General features: G+C 41.5%; 2 protein-coding genes across 2 annotated transcripts in view; one reads left to right on the plus strand and one right to left on the minus strand.

Moving 5' to 3' along the window:
- ada2a (adenosine deaminase 2a) overlaps positions 1 to 23,216 on the minus strand; it is a 56,183-nt gene extending 32,967 nt beyond the window's left edge. The window contains exons 1-2 of the mRNA XM_048607506.1: positions 22,181 to 23,216; positions 4,398 to 4,620 (exon numbers count right to left, since the gene is read on the minus strand). Of these exons, the coding sequence (XP_048463463.1) occupies positions 4,398 to 4,620; positions 22,181 to 22,496 (539 nt within the window). The 5' untranslated portion in view covers positions 22,497 to 23,216. The remainder of the gene's footprint in view (positions 1 to 4,397; positions 4,621 to 22,180) is intronic.
- A 722-nt stretch (positions 23,217 to 23,938) lies between these two features.
- Positions 23,939 to 25,470, plus strand: part of LOC109922830 (cat eye syndrome critical region protein 2-like) — a 116,149-nt gene continuing 114,617 nt past the window's right edge. The window contains exon 1 of the mRNA XM_048607880.1: positions 23,939 to 24,087. Within this exon, the coding sequence (XP_048463837.1) occupies positions 23,947 to 24,087 (141 nt within the window). The 5' untranslated portion in view covers positions 23,939 to 23,946. The remainder of the gene's footprint in view (positions 24,088 to 25,470) is intronic.

Here is a 25,470-nt window from a genome sequence, read left to right on the forward strand (position 1 = left end):
AAGCACACAATATACTCAAGTGGAGGACTTAAGTATACATTATCAGAAATGGCTTAGCAGCACCACCACGCTTCTGAAGTATTGAAGTATCTGCCAGATTGGGCCTGCCGCAGACAGTGAGAAAGTCAACATGAGGTAGAAACTGACTTATCCTCCTCCTAATCAATTTCCTTGTTGCGTCTCATGGTAGTATTTGCAGTAGGGAACACTTGCTTGCAATATGTAGACAAATCAGGACATTTCATGTGTCTTGGAGGGGACCGCAAGTGTCAAGTGCCCCCAACCTGGAGTTCAAGCTCAGGATTTCTGAATTTGAAGGGCAGTTGCAATCATGGTGGAAATTCAGGGATGATGATCATACAGTCCAGGAGATGGTCAGCCCACAAGCAGGATAAGTTCAGTATATAGATGGGTGGCTATCCAGCACAACAGAAAGTGCAGGGGTACTTGAGGCAGGTGTCACACTCAAATCGGTACTCAGCATTGGAAACTGCTGGGAGTGAAAACACCTTGAAGAAATGCTTTTTTAGCTCGGTCCAAAGCATCAAATGGTCAAGATAACATTCTAGGGAGAACAGCAAAGACCAGAAATGCATAGAAGATTAAATATTAAAGATGGGGCAGATAGACATTTTTTCCCATTCTCAGTCCCACACAGTGTGAACTGTTGCTGGTAATCTTTGAATGAACTTCCCTCCAACATAAGATTGGAAGTGGGATGTCGACTGATAATTACTAGGAAAAATCCTGAAACTCCCACCCATTCAGCAGTGAGCACAGTTGTACAAGAAAGGCTGCTGCACTTCAAGAATGAATCTTCTACCACTTTCAAAAGGCAAGTAGGGGCACACAAAAAATGTTGACCCGGTCAACAGTACTAGATCCAATGCCAGAATTCCAAGAACATATAAAATGAAATCAAGGATTTTCCTGACCTGCTTAGCTACTCAAAACTTTAAGTGATTGAGCCCTCAGATGAGTATTTCAAATACTTTTAACTTAATTTTATTTACTTTGATTTGAGCTAATCCTTGATATTCTGTTCAAAGCAATAGTAGCACAGATCTTTTTTGCAACTGAACTTATTTAATCTATGCTTGCCCAAATGTTTACAGCCATAGATGAGGAGACTGGAAGCATTAAAGCAAATTTACAAATCCTAGTTTAAATGCATACTTTGCAGTATGCCTGGAGGGCTTTTTTTTCTTTTTTTCTGAGGTTTTATTTGAACTTTTTCTATATCAGGAGTTCTCCACTGACTGGGAAGGGCTCAAGGTTCTCTCCAGAACAGGCTTTCTGAAGGCCTGGATGGAGATGGTAAGTTGAAATGGTCATGGTGACTTTTCTTCATCTCCCTGGTAACCCACACTGTTGCTGCTAACAGATGTAGAAAAAAGGAACTGATCCTGAAGCTCACCAATTGTAAAATCTTGGAGACCATATTATACATTTATCCACCAAGCTGTAAAGAACTTCAGGCAATGAACTTATAACAATTAGAAATTTTTTAAAAATTCTATTCAGAATGTTTTTACTCTGCCTTCAACAACCAAAATGAACTGCTCTCTCTTAACAGTAGTACAGAAATGCACTCATGTACAGAATGTGCTATGTTAACCTGAGTGCATTATATGTTATTGAGTGGATACATAATGCAATTATGGGCCATAAATGATTTTAAAAACACTTTTACTGTGGTTGTATCCAATGTTTTAGGAACCTGAAACATAAAAGATAATGTTTCGCCTACACTCAGCTACCGATTTAGTATTGGTCACCATACTGACTCAAAATATGAAGCTAACTGATAAAATTATGTTTGTTGTTTCTGTTCAAATATGACATGATGGATCTACTAAATACAGGGGAACTTGAACCAATTTTTAAAAATTGTAACTTCCAACATGAAGGTGCAGTCAAAATGTATAATCAGGACTGATATTCTAGTGCGATACTTAAGTGAAGGTACCATTTTTTAGTTAAGGCGCCAAGAACAAGATATGACACAGCTACCTACTCAGGGGAATATAAACAATTCAAGGGGTAGTTATTTTGGTACCCTGTCCAATAATCCAAGTCTTCAACAACAAACTCCACCAAAACTACAGATTAATCAGTTGTCCATTCAATGGCCATCAGCATTCTGCATGCAATTGGCATACATGTTTGTTAACACAACAATAGTGATGATTTCAAAAGTAATGAAGAAAACAAAAAGTGGTAGGTAAATCCTTATTTATCTTTCACTTTTAATTTAGCAGAACAACATTTCACAGGCTAGAAGATAGAATGAAATACATTTAAATAAATGTAGTTTTCACGTCTTCGGAATGTCTCAAAAGATTGCAGACCAAGTAAATACTTTTTAAATCAAGTAACTGCTGTTCTGTAGGCAAAACCTGGCTGCTAAATTGTACATAACGATACAAGTTAATATCTTCTCTGAAAGTGATGAGGGCATAGAGCAGGAGAATTTTCCTATTCTTGACCTGCACCTTGATACCTTTTACTTTTACCTAAGCAGACAGACAAGGGTTTGGTTTAACACATCTGGAAGATGGCATCTCCAACAATAAAGCATTTCCCAAGTGCTACTCTAGACTGTCATAAATCCAGGCCAGAGGCTTGAATTCACGACCTACTGAAGTGAAATTACTACAACTAAGACAAACTGACAACCTAAAACTAACATCAAGGATTAGAAGAAAAATTAGAAAAATGACTATAGGCTGAAAATGGGAACAGAAAATACAAAGTGGAGGTTCATGTTAGAAAGAATTGTGAAAAGTGGTAGATAACTGTACAACTGAAAGGAGCAAAGGAAAAGGTGATAGCAATGAGGCCAGACTCAGATGAATGGAACACACTGCTGCATAAGGATGCAAAAGTAAAGAGGGGCAAGGCCAAAGAATTTGTAAATGAGAATAACAATGGTAAATTTAGTGAATTAGGAATTTGAAACAAACAGTCTCAAAATCTTGGAAGTCCTCTCTTAACACTGGGCGCACCTACATGCATTAAATAGTCTGCAGCAAGACATGAAGTCATTCATCACCACTTCAAAGGCAATTAGGCTTGGGCAACATATGCTGGCCCAGCCAGAAATGCCCAAATCCCTTGAACATTTAAAGAGAAAATCCAAGGTTACATTTCTCCCCCATTGCACACTATGTTTCTGTAGTACAATGTTATACTTGTCCACCTTCTAGGGATGACACTGCCTCTTTTTACAACATTGCCTCGTTGGATCATCATCGTCAGTATAAACCACTGGTGTTCCTCAAATGCTCGGTTTCACTTTCCACAAGTTGTGGCACTGCAGTTGATGTCAATAGCTCCAGGTCTGGAAGAAGTTGCTGTGTTGGTGGGATCATTTCCAATTTCAACTTCTATTCCTATTCAATTACACCGAGCAGCACACATTGGAAAACTGGATGGGCAGTTACAAGGAGACCAGTTCAGCATTGGAGGAGATATTCTCCAGTAGCTCTTGCTGCTGTTTTGGTTTACATGTGAATTCAATGCAGCTGGTGACATAACCTGTACAATACAGTTATTCCCTGTATGTATTCTATTCTAGATTCCTCACCATTTGGACTAATGTAGCTTCGCAGAGGTTGTGTAGCTTAGATTTCTGGAGCCTGAATTATAATTCTTTGTCCTTTATATTCATTTGTATATTGATGCTTCTTTCAGTAAGATAATTCAGACTATACCTCAGAGTTTGGAAACATCACCTGATGACATAGTTTTGCCAGAAGTGATGCAACGTCATTTGGTCTGGTCAGAACAGGCTAAACCTTAAGCCCCCAGGTGAAGCCCAGTTATCACCCAAGGCAAGACCCTGTAACATCATTGGTTACAATGAATTAGCTGAATTTATCCATGGTGACCACAGCAGCAGAAACTTTGCCGTTTGTTTCCACTCCCCATTCCTATCCAGAGCTCCTTGTTGCAAAATGAACACAAATACTGGATAATGCCAATCCTGACCTAGACTATAACCAGCAAACAATCACAGTCAAGGTGCAAACATGAAAAATGATCATTTGGATAAAGGTGATATAAGAATATCTAGAATCCATAAAAGCACAGACATTTCTAATCATCCTGTTCACATCTGTTGTGACACACAGCTAGAGCATGTGGGACTTGAACTCCTGGCCCAGAGGTAAGGACACTACTACTGCATTACAAGAGTCTCTTATTTGAATCCCTGTCCCAAAATATTAAACTGGACTAGTGGATTACCAGGCCAGTGACATTACACCACCATCTCCCCCTCCGCGGAAGTATATACTAACATAAATCATCTCTTTCTAGAGAAGCAGGGATAACTGGGAAAAGAATACAACTCACAAGCTAAATGATTCAATTTAGAACTGAATAATGTGTACCTGTTATCAAATTCTGTGACATTTTGAATTTGATTTCTGTATTGCTCAAGCAAAACCCATTCTGAGCAATTCACCATCTCTTTCTGTTGGTTTCTGTGGAAATAATGAAACCGGACGCCTCCAACAGGTGTGAAACAAATGTAACAATTAGGTAGATAAGTGGCATTCTTCACAAGCCAGTCCACATTCAATAAGGCATATTCATGGAGATGTAAACCAGCACCTGAAGAAACAAAACCAGCAGCATTTTAATACTGGTCTAAAACACCATTAAAATAGACAAACTACAGACTTGATATTATCGATATTAGTCAGACAATAATGTTTGCTTCACAATTGACTGATTAGAAAGTAGACTTTCATAGCTGCTAAACACACATCTAACAGATCCAGTTAATTTGAAATCTGATTCAACAAGACGTTGAGGAAATGGTGAGAAAATGCCAACATATTCTGCCCCACTGTGATTTTCTTGTTCTACTGGGTAATGTTAAGTAGAAAGATACTTGGAAAAAATTCCCATACTGAACCACCTAATCTTCTTGATTCGGTGAAGTGATGTTGTACTCTGCAATTTTAATTTTAAAAATTAGGGATTCCCAAAAATGATAAGAAGCTTTTAAGTTTTCCTTACCACTACTTGACAACCCCAACAATGACAGAAAAATAAAACTACTCAAGGTAAGCTTACAACTGCAGGAACATATGTTGAGTGAAAATTCAATCGAGTGGTCATGGTGCAAACTGCAACCAAATATTTTGGGTATTCAGATGGATGTTTTATGCTACCAAAAACTAGTTGTTACAAACGTTTTTCATCCAAAATAGACTAGTAAAGTAAGCAATGAGATAAGTGTACCAATTCAGTAATAATTCAGAAACAATGATGCCCTTGAAATATCAAGGATTTCGAAGTCTGCAAGCTGGATAGAATCACATTCAATTATGCTCTGCAACCACAAAGTTCTATAACTTGAGAAAGAGGTCATTCTTCAAACTTGAATTTGAGAAACTATGACATGTTTAAATTTATTCCTGGGGTTTGTGTACAAAATGAGAGCTTTGAGTTGCTGCTCTGTTTCAGTAACTTAATTGCTGGATGCTGAATATAGACAGACTTTAGACCCATCCAAGACAATAAGGTCTATATTTAAATATCTCTCTCCATATGACACAGAAAAACAAAGCACGAAGTTGTCCTGGTTTGATCCTTAGTCTGCACTGAAACAGCTAGTTTGGTTGGTGGATCACACAACCCCCAACGTCACTTGGCTCTGGAAAGAAAAATTCAGTCAGCATTCTCATTCCAATCGCAATCTTTATCTAGGGAATGCTGCTTTAAAGAGCATATATTCAGTCATTAACTGAACATAGCACTGGTCTTTAATATTGTCCTGTCTACGTGAAATGATCCACCACTTAGACAAATTACTTGAACAGAGAAAAATACTGTCAGAAGCACTTCAGGAATCAAAGACTGGTAACAGATTAACACTTCTTGGAAGAAGAGGAAAGAAACATTAAGAAAGAAAGGAAGTAAAGTGCTCTCCAAAATAAATTCGAACAAAAAGCATTTTAATTATCCAGGGCTTTTGATAGCTGGTAATTCAATAGGATCCAAGAGAAAAACAGGCAATGTAGTGCATTTGTTCTCTCAACATTAACCACCTAGTCTAACAATCTTATCACCCAACTCCCCCATTTTCCCCATCTCATCATTTGTAAAACTTTCTCTATTCCAACTTTGCATTTACGGGCCTTGTTTCAACAATTGTTTATGTGAAGAATCCTCAATGAGCCATTGGTATCAAGATTCGTTTTTGAACATCCTATTCAATTCTTTGCAATTTTAACTACTGTGCCTTCTCATTAGAAATAATCTACAATTATGCATCTCCTATCATAACTCTTCAAAAGGAGAACTAATGCTTTAATTTTTCAATACTTCTACATTCTTCCTGCAACATTGACCTAAGACTCAAAAGCAGCAACTGTACCAAAACATCTTGTTTAAGTTCAGTATTGCAGTCTTAAGTTTTTTTCCTCAAGACAGGAAAATAAGGAATCTGTTTACTTTTTATATACTTTGAGTTATGATTTGCACTGGAGATTCATTCTGTAAATGAATTCAGAGACTAGAGTTACTCTATTTACATGCTGGGCAATTAAAAAGTACTAACTTTACTTCATACTTGAGATATCTACACATATGCATCAAATATTGCATGGTCACTTTCCTCATCCACTGATACTAACTCCATTTCTTAAACTGCTGATTCACAGCAGGTTGATCAGTAACAGCAACCCTACAGCAAGTGACAGATGAAGTTCGCCAGCAGTTCCCTGCAGCTATTTAACATCAAAGCTGAATCCAGTCACCATCCTCGCCCAACATTCAATTAGATAGCAATTCAGAGTGCAAGTATTGTTTTTCTCCTTTTAAAAGAAAAGCATTGCTAACCAGTGAATATTGACATCAATGTCTTTCCTAGCTTAGGTTAGCTAACTGCAGATCACGAATTTAACTTGGGCATCCATCCTCTATATGCCTAATTTTATATATAAATACACTGGCTAAAATACAAGCCATTTCAGCACTTGCATGCTTTGTTTTGTAGATTCTTACCTGCCCAAGAAGGTCCTCAACTGAAGCAAGAATCCATACAGATGGGTGTAAGGGACAAAAATGAATGAACACTGGATACTGTGGCAAGACAAAGACTTGGATTACAATCTGAGATAACAAGGTGTAGAGCTGGATGAACACAGCAGGCCAAGCAGCATCAGAGGAGCAGGAAAGCCGAAGTTTCGGGTCTAGACCCTTCTTCAGAATATTTCTCAAGATCTACTGGCAACAATTGTACCTAAGTGTAACTTAAACTGGATCCTTCGCTGACGAACTTCTTCAAACTGTCCGAGCTAAAAATCCACAAGATGAAGCAGGATATAAATCAATACATTGTTTCCTGTGAAATAAACCAATAGGAACAAAATTTATGGCAATTATTCAACTCAAATAGAACAACTTGTATTACTACAAAACAAAGAATGGGTTACATTTTCCCACATTAGCTGAGCATTTGATTCAACTTAAGATCATTTCCAATCATGTTTTCCTGTACTTAAACCTTAATATAAATCATTAGTTATTAACTTACTACTATTTCAAAAGATCTCTACACTCAAATACGAATACAAAAGTTAAAAGCAGGAGACGATTTGGTCCATAGAGCCTGTTCCACTAATTAATATAATCATGATTGATTGGATTGTAACCTCGACTCCATATTCCCACCTACCTCTGAAAACTTTTTATCCCCTTGTGTACCAATAATCTACCCACTTCTGCACTGAAAATATTCAAATACTTAGGGCCCTTTTTTTGCTAAGTGCAAGTTACACAAGGTTCTGTGGAGGGATTCCTGCCTGAGCCCTAACACAGTTTCTTGTCATATCTTACTAAATGCACCTCATTTAACTACCCAACACACCTCTTTGGAACCCTCGTTTTCAATTCCAGCCACATCTTACCACACACTGTTCCCAGACTGAAATGCCACTCTTCGGATATCTGCTGAAACACTGCCATCCCTTTCATCCACAAAAAAAGGCTGCAGTGCACCTGGATGAACACCAGCATTCTGAAGCTGCCATGTTTGATCAAGGATATCTCCAGAAGATGCAGGAGAAGGGGATGATGGCATTGCATTTCTCCAACAGGGACGCAGAGATTCCACTCAAAGGGTTGGCACAAAGAGAGTCTTCTTCCCAGAGAACTGGAAGAGAAGGCCATGACAAGACCAAACGCCCAGGGCTGTCTCCACAATGCAGATGAAAGGCAAGAAGGTCCATGACCATCTCCACTGTGCCAGGGTAAAAGTGCCACTCGGTAACAGATCACAGGGTGACACAGGCCATTTGGCCCACCAAGTCCACACGGAACCTCTGAACAGCATCCCAACCAAATCCACCACCCTCCCATCCCTGTAACCTTACATTTCTCATGGCTTATCCATCTAGCCTGCACATCGCTGGGCACTATGGGGCAATGTAGCATGGCCAATCCACCTAACCTGCACATCTTTGGACTGCGAGAGGAAACAGGAGCACCCGGAGGAAATCCATGCAGATGGTGAGAATGTCTGTGTGGAGATTGAACAGTCACCCGAGGGTAGAATTGAACCCAGGTCCCTGGCACTGTGAGGCAGCAGTGTTAACCACTGAGCCACCACGCCATCCTCTGCTACAACGCACTTAATCACTGGTACTGTACCCACTTCCCAACGAGACTCATACTTTACCTCTCTCACTGTTGTCTGCAACATCTTCCCTCACCCAGTTTCAAACTCCACTAACCCTGCATGTCCTCCATGCAGCCTATTTACTTGGCAAGGCACCTCATCACTGTTCAACAACTTGCACCAGGATTAACAAAATGTGCCACCCACTTCATCTCAGCCAATTCTTCCCTTTCTCTCATTAGAGGAGAGAACAGCCCAGAATAGGGCAAAGAGAGCCTGTACAGGTGAAGGGATGCCCAAAATTGGGCTCTTCACCCATACAAAGACAGTAGCTGTCTCTTGCAGGAAAACAGAACAAAACTGAAACGTCCCATCAACTGATTAAGTTCCATTTTTCATTCCACTGTAACTCTCTCATTGAAACCCCACCAGTCACATTCATTGTACACCACTTCTAACCACTAGCTGCGATGGCTTCTCTTTGTCTTGCAGGTCCTGCCAACACATCCACCACCTCCACAGTGAATCAGCCACTCCCTAAGATTGCTCCATCTCAATTTTTGCTGACAAGAATATGGAGTCCTCAGAGAAAATTTGACAAGCCTGCCTCCTGTATTCCCCACAGCAGGTCAAGTACTGACACATCAGGGAAAACATTGGGCTTAGAAAGTATGGGACCTCACCGAGACAGTGCTACAGCTGGCTAAGAAGTTCCCCAGCCCACTGGGACTCAGGAGTATAGGGACCAGGCACGTGATTAGCTCCAGACAGGAGGTAATTGAAATAACTCTCTGCATTAGCCAAAGTCCTGGATGCGTATGCTATAGGATGTTTCTCTCTATTGGGCCAACTATGAGCTTATACCACCCACGTGTTGCAAGGGGAGGCATTGCATGTCAATACCAGATCACACTTGGGATCATAGTGATCAAGGTTTGACCTTATAGGATGATAACTGTCTCCTCACCTCCATGAAAGTTATGCCTTGGCTACATGACTATTTCCAAGGCTGACTGTTTTTTTAAGACTTGATGCGAAGGTGCTGGAATAGAGGCCAGGCTATGTATGAACTTTCCATAATAATTTACCAGTCCAAGGAAAGACCTAACCTGTGGTACAGATGTGAGACACGTTTGATTGCTCTCACTATCTTCCAACAGGTGCAATGCAATCTTGTCAATTCTGTAGCCTGACATCATCACTTCGGGTGCCTGGAACACACATTTTTCCCGAATAAGGCGTACACCCACCTGGGAGAAACATCTAAAGAGTATATTCAAGTTCTCCAAGTGCTCCTTATTGGTCTTCCATTACTAGCATGTCATTTAGATAAAACAGCGACCCAGGGTAGATCTTGTAAAACGTTCTCCGTTGTCCGCTGAAACATTGCACAGGCTGACAATATCCCAAATAGCAGTCTCGTATATTGGTACAAAGCCTTATGGGTTTAACTGCAGCATACTTCTGGGAATCCTCATCTAACCGCAATTGTTAAGTATGCATGGCTCATGTCCAGCTTCGTGACAGTGAGTCCCCCGACAGCTTTGCATATAAATCCTCAATGTGAGGGATTGGCTATTTATCCAGCTCCGAAAAGCTGTTTACCATTTGTTTAAAATCCCATGGAGGGGAACAGACCCGTTGGGCTTCATAAATCAGTATAGCTGCTGCCCATTCTGCAAACTGGACTGGTTTGATGATTCTTTCACTTTGCAGCCTTCTGATTTCTTACTCTACTTTTGCCCCTAAGGCAAATGGATCTAGGCAGTCCTTGCAGAATTGTGGAACTGCTTCCTGGTCAACATACAATGTAGCCTTGGCTCCTTTGTTAGTCCCTGGACCTTGCCGAAAAACGTCCACATATTTAATTAGAAAATAGCTGCCTGAGTGAAACCCTAACTGAATAATGTTGAGCCAATCAAGGTGAATCTTCCTCAGCCAATTTCACCCCATCACGCTTGGGCCTGAGCCTTTTACTACAAATCAGTGGTAACTGAACCAGCTGTTTCTCATAATAGAACAGAACAGAAGCAATGCAGTCATAGCGTCAGAGAGTCATATAGTAATACAGCACAGAAACAGACCTTTCAGTCCAACTTGTACCCTTTATCTGAAAAGGTCTCCAGTATAGGTTTGCAGGTCTGGCCGAAGTCGTCGGCAAATTTAAGGGTTGGAGTCCAGAGCGAATTTTGTCAAAGACACTGAAAGGGCCACGCCAGATGTTTATATTGATTGGTTCTGATTTAGATGTTGCTAAGCAATTTAACTGTTCCAAACCAGATGTAGGTGGACTTTCCAGCATGTGCACTGTCCTGGATACTGGCCTATTGGTTCTCTTACTCCGTTTAGGTTTATTGGACTCTTTTGCTGTCTTGAGTCCGCATACCGGCAGCAACCACAATGGTTTGCTGAAGAAAATTTTAACTGCTTGGCCAAGGTTTGGCTTTGTTTTGGGCTGATGTAGAGTCCCTCTGTTCAGGATATGTCCTAAGTGAAGCTATGCAATTACCTTTGCTCAAGTGGTGTTACCCAAGCTCGGTCAGACCAGGGAGGGTGTCCACTTCCATCAGAATACCCTGGAACTCATATGCTCCACTTGCTGGATAATAACGCCAGTTATAGTCCAGTTGGGCTTCAGCTCGTAAGCACTTTTGCATGGTTACATCATTAATCCCAGGTATCAAACAGTCTCAGCATCTCATCAAGGGTTAAACCAAAATCACACACCTCTGCCAGGCATCTTAACCTCGTCAAATATCCCAATATGGATTCCCCTGGTTATTGAATTGCTGAGTAGAACCGTTTGCGTCTCAGAATTAGAGGCAGGTTGGTTTTGTAATATTGCTTAACTAAATCTGTTAACTCTTGAAAGGGTTTCATATCTGGTGCCTCAGGGAAAGTTAGGCTCCTAATAACTGAAAAAGCTGTGGGTCCACAAGCTGTCAGGAGAATTACTTGTTGCTTTTCATCTGCCCGGAAAACAAATTTAAAAAACATTGCATTCTGTTCACATACTGGGCCCAGTCTTCAATGCCAAGATCAACGAGTCAAGCTTCCCAAATAACAGCATGATCCTAGAAATGCTTACCCTAGCTCAAAGAGGACTGTTGAGCGTGAATTTCTTCAGGAGTGTGCTTTCTCTCTCATCACCACTGGAATAACTCCAGAGGCCAGTATCCCATCAGCAGGTCACCCTTTATTTGCACATGGAGAGTCCTTGACACTGATCCAGCTTCTTCAGAGCCAGCTCTCAGAGTGTTAGAATGTTTGACGCTCCTGTTTATGTCTGACAGGCAGGGCTCACAGATTAACAACCCCAATCAGGGAACTCATATTTTATGAGGGCCACCTGGCTGACCTCTTACAATCATTACAATAACTCTGTGGTGGTGTCAGCAGTAGGGGAGTTCATCCACATGCACAAGTAGGAAGTGGAGTGGCAGATAGGTATGTGGGACACAATGGATTTCATTGCCCAGACACTGCAGCAGCACAGTGAGTCTGGTTGTTTGCATGATAGGTTGGAGCAATGTACAGCAGGTCCAGCACACTCAAGGACTGCTGGAGAGGTATACATAGCTGCACTCCATCACCACAACCAATGGTCCTCAGAACACAAAGCATGACAACAGGAAAATGGGGAGCTTGGCAATCACTTTAGGTGTTCCCTTTCTCACAAGGGAGCAGAACAATGCAAGAAGGCACTCAGTTGGAGGAGGAACGACAGAGATCCCTCAGAAGTGCAAAAGTGCGATGAAAACAATCGGTCTCAACGTCGGCAAAACTTAAGAACTGATCATTGACTTCAGAAAGGAGGAGAACACGTCCTTATCTACTTCAACGGAACCAAGGTGGAGAGAATGAAGAGCATCAAATTCCTCAGAGTGACGATAACCAATGACCTGTCCTAGATTTCCTACATAAATGCAACCCAGTCAAGACCTCTTCTTCCTTAGGCAGCTCAGTAAATTTGGCATGTCAATAAGGTCCCTCGCCAACTTCTACAGATACACCATTGAAAGCACACTGTCCAGGTGCATAATGGCCTGGTATGGCAACCGCTCTGCCCAGGACCGTAAGAAACTACAGAAGATGGTGTGCACAGCCCAGGCCATCATGGAAGCCAACCTTCCATCCATGGACTCCATTTACACAGCTCACTGCCGCAGAAAGGCAACCAACATCAAAGACCCGTCACACCCTGGTAATGATCTCCTGCAGCCTCTTCCATCAGACAGAAGGTATCAAGGCCTGAACACACAAAATCAGGTTCAGAAACAGCTTCTTTCTGCCCGTTACCAGACTGTTGAATGGATTCTAGCCTCAAATAATGTAAATTGTATGCCTCCAAGTCTTTTTAGTCTGTACATCCTTTGCTTGCAATGATCTGCCTATACCACTCGTAAATGAAGCTTTTCACTATATTTCAGTACACGTGACAATAAATTAATCAAAACAAAAAAATCAATCAACCCGAGGCATTGCAGTGTTGGCTGGGTCTTGACTTTCACCTTTTGCCTAAAGTTTGGGCCAAGTGGGGCCCACTTGTATCTGGCAAGTTGACCCTTAGCATGTCTGGTTCCTCAACAGTTAATATTGTGGAGGCTGTAAAATGACTTGAACAGTTTCGGAGAGTGGGCAAAGTAGCAGCAGGTGGAATACAGTGTGGGAAAATGTGAGATTATGTGCCTTGGCAAGAAGAATGTAGGCATTTTCGAAATGGGGAAAGGGCTTTGAAAACCTTAAGTACAAAGGTTCTTAACAGAACCCTGAACTAGAACTCCTCAGGTTTACACGTACATTTAGTTGGCAGTTAGAAAGGCAAATACAATTTTCACATTTACTTCAAGGCGGCTAGAATTCAACAGCAGTGATACATTGCTTGGACTGTATAAGGCTGTGGTCAGACCGCATTTGGAACATTGAGTATGGAGATTCTTCAGAACAAGCCCCTGACCTAAAGTTGCCAGGTACCCACTCTGATTTCCACATCAGGTTTTCTCCACGTTTACCTTGTTTGGCATGTTTGGTTTTCAGTAGGGAAAGCTGAACATTAATGAGGTGGGCTGGGCCATCAACAAGGTGTTAGCAAGCAAAATTCCACTTAATGGGCAAATGCTGTTGTTGTTGACCAAGAAACTCCACACGCCACTTATCAAAAGCATAAAAGATGGCACGAGATAGGCCTCACCGGACTTCTCACATGACTCTGCCTCAAATCTCGCATAATCCACATTGCCTTGATCCCTACAAGATTCTGCCCTCTGCTTTTGGGAAAAGTGTTCCAGAATCCTAGTTTTAAAATGGTAAGCCCTAGTTCTGGATTCTCCCATAAGAGGAAATATCCTCTCCATATCCACCCTGTCGTGACCATGATGATCTTGTGTTTCAATCAAGTCACTACTTATTCTTCTAAACTCCAGTGGTTACAAGTCTAGATGGTTCCACATTTCTGGTGGGGTGGAAGATGAACCCTATTGGAAGGGAGAGGTGGAGATGAGAGAATTGTAGGGAAAGTGCAGGTAGACAGGCACAGCCGAGGGCCACCTCAACCACAGTGAAAGGGAGCTCCGAGTGAGAAACAGCGTGGAGACAAGAGTTTCAAAGTTGAAGCCAGATTGCAGTGTGGAAACTGGAGGCCTTTAAAACTGAATTTTCCTAGTATTTATTTACATATTTATTTATTTACTTACTTACTTGCATCAAGATCTTACTTAACTGCTGTTGCATCAGCAACTAGCTTTCCAAATTTCTGGGAAATAAATTCAAAAGAAAGGTCATAAGAATCATCAGAATCACAGAAGTCATGATGATCCATTGAACTGATGTCAAAGATTTATCTGCTGTCATACGTACCCCATTTCAATGCAGTGTTTAGGAAAACAATAAGTTTAGCTTTAGAAAGAATGACAAGCTAACCATCAGATGAAGGTGTGCAAGAGGCCAATCGTCACTATGATGTCATGGGTAGCTGCTCTACTGGTTGAAAGAATTTAAATGAAGATTGACAGTGTAAATTACCACCAGCCCCTCGAAAAAACAGTGTGTCAACAAGTGCTCAGAGTCAGACAGCAGTCCTCACTAGTGAGCTGCTTCTTCAGATGGAAAATGGACAGGAAGAGGTTTAGGGAAGTTCCAGGGAACAGTTTCCTAACACTTCAGATAGAAAGCAAGATGTTGCATTCACAACTTTAATGAGATTCACTTGTTCCATGCTAACAGTCTGTTTACCTTCTAGTATCTACTGGATGTAGGGGAAAAAAAAACAGATTTATTGATTTAGAGAAGAAAAAGATTAAAAAAAAACTAAGTTTTATGAATGCACAATGCTTTAAATGACTAGTATTTTATCCAGGGTTTTCAGTAGGAAAATATAAGCTCACAAAGCTTGAAATTATGATACTTACTCTTATCTATGTGGGCACATTATATTTGTACGTGGCTTCATCAATTGGGGTTTGTAGTTAGTTCTTGTCTCCAAGTTAAAACTAGAATTCAAAGCCCACCTCAGGATTTGAGCACAATTTAGGCTGACATTTCAATACAGTCCTGAAAGATTGCTTCACAATTGAAATTGTTTGTAATGCATAGGCAGGGTTAAACTGACACCATGCCTTCTCATGTATGAGCAAAGAATTCTAATTTTCAAGGAAAAATAGAACTCTAACTTACAATTCATCTCCATGGAACCTCACTTTGCGGAAAGTGACCATCGTGCTGGCTACGAAACAACGATTACACTTGTATGTAACTCATTGCAAATGAAGTGCTTTGAGATGTCTTAAGAGATGAAATAGAAAGACAAGTTGTTCCATTTTAGCAGATCTCAGTAATGTTCATGTTGAATTGGAGGATAAACTGTTTTCATATCCCCAAGGCCATTTAAATGGAATCACCAGTGCAGATCTGTGCTGTCTGCATGGATGTAAAAGGAAAATTCAAATAAAAACAAAGTCTTTTCTGTTGAACTAAAGCAATGTTCTTAGCTTGCTAAAACACTTGACTATTTAACATTGTATTGGCATAGTAGGTTATGTTGTTAAATGTTATCAATTGGAATTCAAATTCAGCAAAAACTCAATTGCGGTGGAAGGCAAGCAAAGAATTAAGTCACCTGGATTTGGGCATCACAGGAGTCAGAGCATGAGTCAATTATAAACTGGGGTTGGGCCAGGGTAGGAAGTAGTGAAGTCAGCTTGAACCCAAACCATAAACATCTGAAAAATGGGTAGAAAAAAAACTTCCAAAAAAAAAAATCAGATAAAAATAGAAAATTGACAGGAGGATCTAGGTGATTGCCATTTTGCGTTACATGCCCCGCAGGCATTGTATGACATGCAAGCAGAAATTTTCCATTTCAAAATGTTGTTAAATATTCCAACATCGCACACAGGCCAATGTGAGAAGGAAAAACAAAAAAGGTGAAGTAAGCTTAAGGGAGGACTCCATAGCAACTATAAATAAAAATAAAAAGGAAGAATGTACATAAATATATAAATCCTTTGTATGTCTGAGAGATTTTTTGGCATTACATCACTAACATTGATGGTATTGACCTGTGTCTGGCCATGATTCATCAGCTATAAGCTAAAATCATCAATTTCTATATGCCCACTTTGCACCAGTACAATTAACTTGGAAATCTATGTTTTAAAGGAATTGGAAGACACTAAAATTATCAGATATACCATTGTGAATTCAATGATACCTAGAATTAGCCTAGGAGCATGCACTTGTAAAAGGCAAGCAAAACGATCAAATTCCATTGAAACAAATTCTGAAATCATGCATGGTCCAAAAGGGATGGCAGATCCTTCAGGGAGTATTGATATTTCCTATTACAACAGTAAGTAGATTCTACAGATGTAAATTGTTATACAAATAATACTTTATGCAACTCTTCCAATCTGCATTAATCAATTGTAGATAAACAATTGAAGACCCTAATTAAACACTACTGTTGTTATAACAAATAAAACAAACATTCTGGAGAAACCCAGCAGGATAAGCAACATCTGTGAAGAGAAATCAGTGTTGACTTTGAGTCCAGTGACCCTTCAACCACCAATTTCTGTTTTTGTTTGTTTCAGATTGCCAGTATCTGCGGTTCTTTGTTTCATTATATTACTGTTACTGTGTTAGTCTATCATCACATTATTGTCAAGTGTCTCACTATCACTTCCAAAAGTTAATTTGAATTTCAATTCATTTATATTGTCTGCAAAATCCAGGAAGGTCACTCTTGTACTTATTGCGTTCCTAACTACGATTTCATTTCTTGTATTTGTGTAAATTCTAATATACTTGGTGGTTTCTGTTCAAGGCTACATCCTCAAAAGGTTAATAATCTTAAAATAGCGGAAGGAGCAACAATGGCAACATGCTCTTCCAAGTCAACAGACCTGGCCTGATATTCAAACTACTGAATGCAATGGCATAAGAAATATAATTGGAGCAAATGCACAGCCCTGAAGATAAATAATTCACATTTGAAATTTACGAGAACAAAATACAAGCTATTTTCTTTCCCAAAGCAGGGCAGGAAGAGAAAGCTGGGAAACTAAGGCAAGGTACCCCATACATTGGTGCAAGTAAACTCATAAGTTTGATCAAATCCATGACTAAAACAGGAAGACAGCAGAGTGCAGTCCAAATGGAAGAGCATGCATAGCTACAGCGGGGCAATGATGGTCCAAAAGCTAGTGAGGCTAGCTCAGTCAGTCATCATCACTGAAGAATTAAGTCTTGTTGTTAGACATGTTGGAAGGATGCTTAGAATTGCAAATACACAAGTTGACTAGCAAAGGGCTTGGTGCTGCCAAATGCAGAAGTGATTCGTCAGAATTTGTTTAGCTAGACCCAGAGAAACCTTTCAAATGAGTTATCATAATTGTTAAAACAGTGTGGAGCTGGGGGAACACAGCGGGTAGGCAGCATCAGAGGAGCAGAAAAGTCAACATTTTGGGTGGGTATAAACCAGAAATGTTGATTTTTCTGCTCCTCTGATACTGCCTGACCTGCTGTGTTCCTCCAGCTCCACACTGTATTGACTCTGACTCCAGCATCTGCAGTTCTTACTGTCTCTCATCATAATTGTTCTTAGTGTTATAGCCTCCTTAACTCTTGGTTATAAGAGAGGAGGTAACCAGTGCCAGGCTAGACACAAAACTGATGACCAGAATCAGTGCAAAACAAAAACTACTTTCTAATCAACCTGTGTGTATGTTATTGCACATCTCTGGAACAAGTGAGACTTGAGCCCAGACCTTCTGGCTCAAAATACTATTGCTGCACCAGAGTGTACGTAAACATGACACTTTGATTTGACAGTAAGTACCCCAGAGATATTAAATACAAGAAACAAAGTGAAAAAAATGTTATATCCAATCTGGTTTCTTTCTCTTTCTACTTCGAAAGACAGTTTACTTTCTGTCTTGGTTAAATATTAGGCAGCGAGGGTATTCATTAAAACAGATGTGGACATTGATACATTCAAAACAATACATTAATTGTTGGTTTTTATTTTCTTACTCACATGGGTCAAAGATCTGAATTTGATGATCTAAACGTGGGCAGGTGCTGATAAGCCCAATAACAAGAGTAGATCAAAGATGCAACTCCAAAGATAACATTATATAATCTAAGCCAAAGCAAATTCCATTTGCTCCTGACTAAATCCAAAAAAAAAAGCATGTAGCCAACAGTACTCCACAGCAATCAATTAAATAGCCAGAGAGAAAGAGGTTGGACACCTATGATATTGATTACTTCGGTATATTAATCATATTGAGATGAATTCCAAGCCAGGTATAATTTTCTGTTATATGCCGGTTCTGATTTTTTTTATTATTCATTCACGGGATGAGGGCGTTGCTGGCTAGGCAACATTTATTGCCCAGAGGGCAATTAAGGGCAGTTGAGAGCCAACCACATTGTTGTGGGCCCAGAGTCACATGTAGGCCAGACCAGGTAAGGATGGCAGTTTCCTTCCATAAAGGACATTAGTGAACCAGATCGGTTTTTCCAACAATCGACAATGAATTAATGGTCATCATTAGACTCTTAATTCCAGATATTTATTGAATTCAAATTCCACCATCTGCCGTCACGGGATTCAAACCTGGGTCCCCAGGACATTATCTGGGTCTCTGGATTAACGGTCCAGCGGTAATACCACGAGGCCTTTGTCTCACTGTGACAAAATGGTCTTACGCAAAGTCAAATGTTAAATTATTAGACATTAAGGCAGTCCCCACTACCTAAATAAAGCAAAACAATCTGCAAGCGTTTTCAGGATGGTTCTATATTCCCCAAACAAATTGTGTGTCCAATTGCAGCAATTCTGTGGTCACCTTTTCCTGTTTTAAAAGATACTTTACTAATATTAATACTTGGCAAATGATGGGCTAAACCACAATAAAATCTATCTATTCAATGAAGGCATCTGACACACTGGGCAATAACTCAATATATATGCAACGCAAAGTTATCGAACCTTGGAAGTTTGAGTCCAGTGCTTGCTCAATTACTCTCGCAATATTTGTGCAACATGTACAAATAAACATGCACGGAAGACTCCCTCAAATTAGAAACGGAAGTAATAAATCTCATTTGGTGGGAACACCCGACTGACACAATTTAATTCTACTCGGCAAATTACTTCATGAAATCTTAAAAAGGAGCTATCCTTAAAGTTTGGATAAACATTAACAAAATGATCCCCAACAGATTTAGAAATAAAACAAAGATCTGGGGATCTGAAACAGACAAAGATAGAAATTGCAGGAGAAACTCAGCAGGTCAGGCATCCGTGGAGAGAAAACAGAAGGATTTCACATGGACTCGAAAGGTTAACTCTTGTTTTATCTCCACAGACCTGCTGGATTTAGAAATAGCTAAGTGCACCCAGACACAAATCTTGAATTTTCATTTGCAGTGTCATTGGAAAGCAATAAGAGTTGATTAAAAGTTTTGCACATAGCACTATCATACTATTTACATAGAAGAATTCAGGAACGAGTCATAAATGAATTTACGCGAGCACATGTTGTTTGGTTATTCTTTGCATAATTGATTCCTCTCAACCCTGGTTTCTTGAGCTTGCTTTTATTTCTAGAATGCAGGTTACATCACAGAAAAGTAAACAGATCCAAGTTTGATACAAAGTGCAAAGTTCCTATATTTCAAAGCTCACTTCTTGGTTCTACAGGCATGAAATAACATTCCAACTCATTTTCATCAATTTCATAATATATACAAACCTTTAAAGGAACAAAATCAGAGTCATCTGCAACCTTCTGAACCCTCACCAAACTGGCCTGTCAAAAATGCAGAGCATTACCTTTTATTCTTATCTTTTATTTCTTAAAACGAAATACACCGACATCTCATTTTACACGGAATACTTAAGACATCCTCTCACTTCACACCATGGGAGATTCACCAATAATATATAAAAAGCTGTTACATTCCCTCAGTGATGGTTTACAATTTGTCTTGCATTCATAGTTTTTCTTAGTTTGTGCTTTGATAAGTACCTCCTCCCCAGACCCTTGATCAATGCAGTACACCTCCAGATTCGTGAAATCCCCACCAACAGTCACACATCATTTCATCCAACCACTCACCAAAGCACGGAGGTAACAAGAACTGTAGATGCTGGAGTCAGAGTCAATACAGTGTGGAGCTGGAGCAACACAGGAGATCAGGCAGCATCAGAGGTGCAGGAATGTTGACATTTCAGGTTTACACCCTTCATCAGGGCTGGGGAGGGGGAAAGAGAGCTCAGAAATAAACGGGGAGTTGGGTCGGAAGGAAGGTAGGTGGGATGGTGACAGGTGAATGCAGGTAGGGGCTGTGGAGATTGGTCAGTTGGAAGAGTAGGGTGGAAGGTGGGAAAGAAGATGAACAGGTTGTGTCAGATTAAGGAGGCGGGGATGGGAGGGAGGGTTGGACTTGGAATGAAGCCAGGGCGGGGGAGATTTTGAAACTGGTGAATTCTATATTCAGGCCGTCGGGCTGTGAGCTCCCCAGGCGAAATACGAGTTGTTCCTCCAGTTTGCTTGTGGCGTCATTATGCACTGGAGGAGGCCCAGGATGGACATGCCACCCAGGGAGTGAGAGGGAGAGTTAAAATGGTTGGCAACCAGATGGTGTTGCTGATTATAGTGTACAGAGCGCAGATGCTTTGCAAATTGGTCACCAATTCATCAACTTTACCAACACCTTTCACCCCAACCTCAAATTCACCTGGACCATCTCCGATACTCTCCCCCCCCCTTCCTGGACCTCTCCATCTCCAGTAACTGTCTCAGCACCAACATCTATTTCAAACCCACCGACTCCCATAGTTATCTTGACTACACCTCCTCTTACCCACCCTCCTACAAGAATGCGATCTCTTACTCCTTATTCCTCCACCTCCACATCATCTGCTCCCAAGATGGAGCATTCTACTCCCAGACATAACTTACCCCCTCCATTGATCCAAACTGCCTCAACTGTATCTCTTGCATTTCCCATACTTCTGCTCTCAAATCCCCTCTCCTCAACAAAAATAAAGACAGAGTCCCCTGGTCCTCATATACCATCCTACCAACCTCTGCATCCAGCACATCATTCTCTGCCACCACCAAAGAGATATTTCCCTCTCCACCCCATCGACCTTTTGTAGGGGCCGCTCACCCCGTGACTTCCTCGTCCACTCCACACTCAGCACCTTTCCCTGCAACCACCGGAGGTGCTACACCTGCCTCTACAACTCTTCTCTCACCTCTATCCAAGGCCCAAAACAAACTTTCCATATTCGACAGGGGTTCACCTGCAGCATCCTCCAACCTCCAACACTGTATCCGTTGCTCCCAATGTGGCCTCCTCTACATCAGTGAGACTAAGCACAGACTAGGTGACCGATTCACGGTGCATCTGCACTCTGTACACTATAACCAGCAACACTCTTCTGTTTGCCAACCATTTTAACTTCCCAGTGACATATCCATTCTGGGCCTCCTCCAGTGTCCCAATGATTCCACATGCAGACTGGAGGAGCAACACATATTCCGCCTCCAATGGCCTGAACACAGAATTCACCAGTTCCATCTCTCCTCACCCCGGGGCCCCAATCCAAGTCCAACCCTCCTCCCCTCTCATGCCTGCCTCCTAGACCTGAGGCAACCGGCCCATCTTCTCTCCCGTCTATCTGCCCCACCCACCTAATTGACCAATCCTCACCAGCCCCTACCTGCATTCACATATCACCATCCCACCTACCTTCCCCAGCTCCACCCCTCCTCTGTATTTATTACACAGCTCCCCTCCCCAATCCTGGATGCAGGGTCCCGAACCGAAACGTCGACATTCGTCCGATACTGTGACCGGCTGTATTCCTCCAGGTCTACACTGTATGGACTCACCAAAACGCATGTCATTTTGAATAAAGTGGTCATTTTACCTTCATCTGAAAGTTAAAAAAAAACAGCCAGTTTTCTAAAATATCCGCAACCCATTACACAGTCGATTAATAAACCTCATATCATTGCTTACCTTTGGGCATCATCTGTATAATTTTAAAAACTGGACTTTGTTCAATTAATTCTTTTGCTCTGAAAAAGTGCATGGCTGGGGCAAATTTACCAGTTTTCATTCCTTCCATTATCTCCTTTCCTTTGATTCTCTTAAGTATATAATTAACCTGCAGTTCTTTTTCAGTCGAGAGGAGATTACCGCCTGTAAATTGGAACTGTTCCAGTTTTATCAAACTATCTCGGTCGGCCGGAGTTGGAAACGTTTGACACACGGCAAACAAACAAAAGAAAAAGGAAAACACAGCTGCCTCTTTTCTGAAACGTGGTGCCTTCATTTTCAAAAGGCCACACGGTTGTGTACAATATTCAAACGTTAGTGAGAACTGACGAGAACACGAAACGTGCAATCAATTATAAACTCAACTTTCGCTTCTGCAAAGGGCTTGTACCTCCCTTTAAGAGGACAGCTGAAGTAACTGGACCGTTACTTGATACAGGAAACGCGTGCACCCATGTAAAAAGAAAAGGTCACTTCTGTGTCCCGATGCCTATGACAGAAGGGTGACTTTTTTTTTAAACCAGTCACATCTCAGCTGATCATTCGGGAGTGATAACTTTTTCGAACGGCGGCAAGGATAAGAAGCTGAATGCATTAAACGCAATCAAACACCGAGGAAGTAAAGTGACTGGATATTTTGGCAGGCTGCAGTGTTGAAATGGATGGGCGGTGCACGGTGTCACTCGCTCTTTCCCCAGGGAAGGGGGAGGGGTTAGGGATGTCTTAGGGGAATAAGTAGGGTTTTAGCCCGAGCGCGGGCTCCAGGACAACAACCGTTTGGAACGCGGAGATTCTGGGAATGGAACATTGGGTGATCCAACAGAAAAGCTCGCGCACTCCACCACTAGTTGCAACCTCCAACTAAACAACAAACGATAAGGTTCTCGACACCAATTCTAAAGTGCAGGAACTTAATAAAGCGAGGAAGAAAACTAAAGAATAGCTCGGTTATTCAATGGATTTTTTTTTTTCCCCACCCCGCCATACCATCCCCTTCCCAAAACCCACTGACCAGCCTCATTAAACAACTCGACGTTAAAACCCCCGGGGTGTGCACAATATATGTAGGCACTTCGCCCCACCCCCTACCCCAGAGGACAGCGCGGCTCAGCCTATTGGCTGGTACCCAGGAGACCTCTGCGTCACTTCCTGTCGGTGGTGGCGAGCCTTTCCACTTTCTCACGGGGGTGTCCGAGGTCCAAACCCGGCAGCTACTGCTCAACAAGCCGCCAATCCTCCCGTTGCCTCGGCCCCGGCCCGGCGGTGGCCATTGTGCACGGCAGCGGTGGAGGGCTGTCGGCGGTTTTGGTGAAGCGATGCGCCGGGCGTTGAGCAGCTCAGTGCGTCCTGTTCTCCCTCCGGTGTGTTGAAGGATTGGAGCACTCCCCTGTTGTTGTCCGGCCATCTGTTCCTCGCTGAGAATGGGGCTGCGAGATTGTTCCAGGATTACACACGCACGCCTGCACTGAGAGAGGGAAAAGGAGAGGGAGGGAGGGAAGGAGAGAGGGAGAGGAGAGGAGCAGACCGGCAATGGCAGGCAGCGCACACACTTAACACCCAGCACATTCCTTACACCAACCGGCACTAGGAGACTGGAAGCAGAGGGGGTCTGGTGGAGGGGAGGGTGGGGAGGGGGGAAGGAAGATAAGGAGGGTGGGGGGTGGAAATTAACACAAGGAAGCCAAGTTCGAGGAAAACTATCTCATGTGAGGACAGGGGTTTATTTGATGCCATTTAAAATGTCCGAGGAATGTACATCTTCGACCGTTTCGGTAGAAGAAATTCGTTCTTGGTGGGAAGTACCCGCCATCGCACACTTTTGCTCTTTATTCAGGACAGCATTTGGGCTCCCAGACTTCGAAATTGAGGTAATTCTGTTTTTCCCTTCAATGAGTTATGAGACTTTTTTCTTTCCTGTAAATGATTAAGTTGCCTCTCGAAGCCCCTGTCATTTCAAAGAATTCAAAGTTAGTAATCATGTGGATGCAGGATGTCAATCTCGCCTCCCAGCTGCTGGCTCAATTCTATTGTGGTTCTAAAAGCGCTCGATTGCACTCACCGATAGACTGGTGTGGACTTTAATCATCGTTGTCTACCTTTTCTTGTATAAAACGTGTGTCTTAGTTTTAAAAAGTTTAATAAAGTTGGTATCTCTTGGGCTTGAAAGGGGGAGGACATGGTGTGTTTCTTTCGTAAAGGAGCGTGTCTTCCGATAAGGTGCTGCTGTTCTTCATGATCTGCTCTGCCACACATCCATCATAGCCATGGTATTGTTAGGAGAAAGAAGAGCCACATGCTGCTAACAAAGTTAGCAGATTATCCTTTTAAACTACAATTTTTAGTAGAAAAGCATCCGATGAACAATATATATCCAATAACTTTAAAAATGTACATTTTAACAAAACGGAGTCAATAACAGCTTAGCTGCGTTTCGCAAATTGCTTGATTCATCGGCAAGGCGCAGAGTATTTCGGTCTATTTCGTCACTGTTGATAAAACACAAGTGTAACAAATTAAACTTGCTTAGACGATCTTAAATTCGATTTGTGGCATATAGGTCTTACAAAGAAAACAGCATGTTCGTTAACGTTCTGCAACCCAAATGGGAAACGAAATTCAGAGAATCATTCGATTTCAAGTAAAATTGAACAAACACAATCATTCATCCTGCTCTGTCCGATATCTTCTCTTTCCCCCCCCGCCTCCCTTTTTCCCCATTGTTGTTGTTTTTGTTCGGCGAACCTATTGTTTAAAGTTGTTTCTCCGGGAGGGAGGGGAGTTGAAAGGCTTAATTCACAACGAATGTTTGCTGTGATTCTGGGAGAAGTTTTTGTTTAAAATCCAAATAAGATGACCTCTTTTGTATGTCTGAAGTTGCAAGTGAGAAACCAAGTCCCTGACTTGAGTTGGTGTTCAATGTGTTTTAAACGTAGAATATACATTTTGTGTGAGGCATGTTCTGTAGCTCCGATCAAAATTCTCTCTTGCTATTTTTGTGGGTCTCTCGATGTGTCAACCAACCATCAGCTAGACTACGAATGTTCTCAGTTTATTTTGAAGGATAAGTTTGGTTTTTCCTTCATTGAAATGCAACAAGTTGTTTATTTCCTCCATAATAGATTTCCAATTTAAAATACCTTGCTGCGTTGTTAGCAATATACGAAAGAGAACATTCTAGAAATTCGTTAAAATGTTGGTAAGACTAAGCGCCCACTCCTAAGATGGAGTGACCAGTTCCATTTTATCTTTAA

The sequence above is a fragment of the Rhincodon typus genome, chromosome 18, assembly GCF_021869965.1.
Source record: "Rhincodon typus isolate 14 chromosome 18, sRhiTyp1.1, whole genome shotgun sequence".
Lineage (NCBI taxonomy): Eukaryota > Metazoa > Chordata > Chondrichthyes > Orectolobiformes > Rhincodontidae > Rhincodon > Rhincodon typus.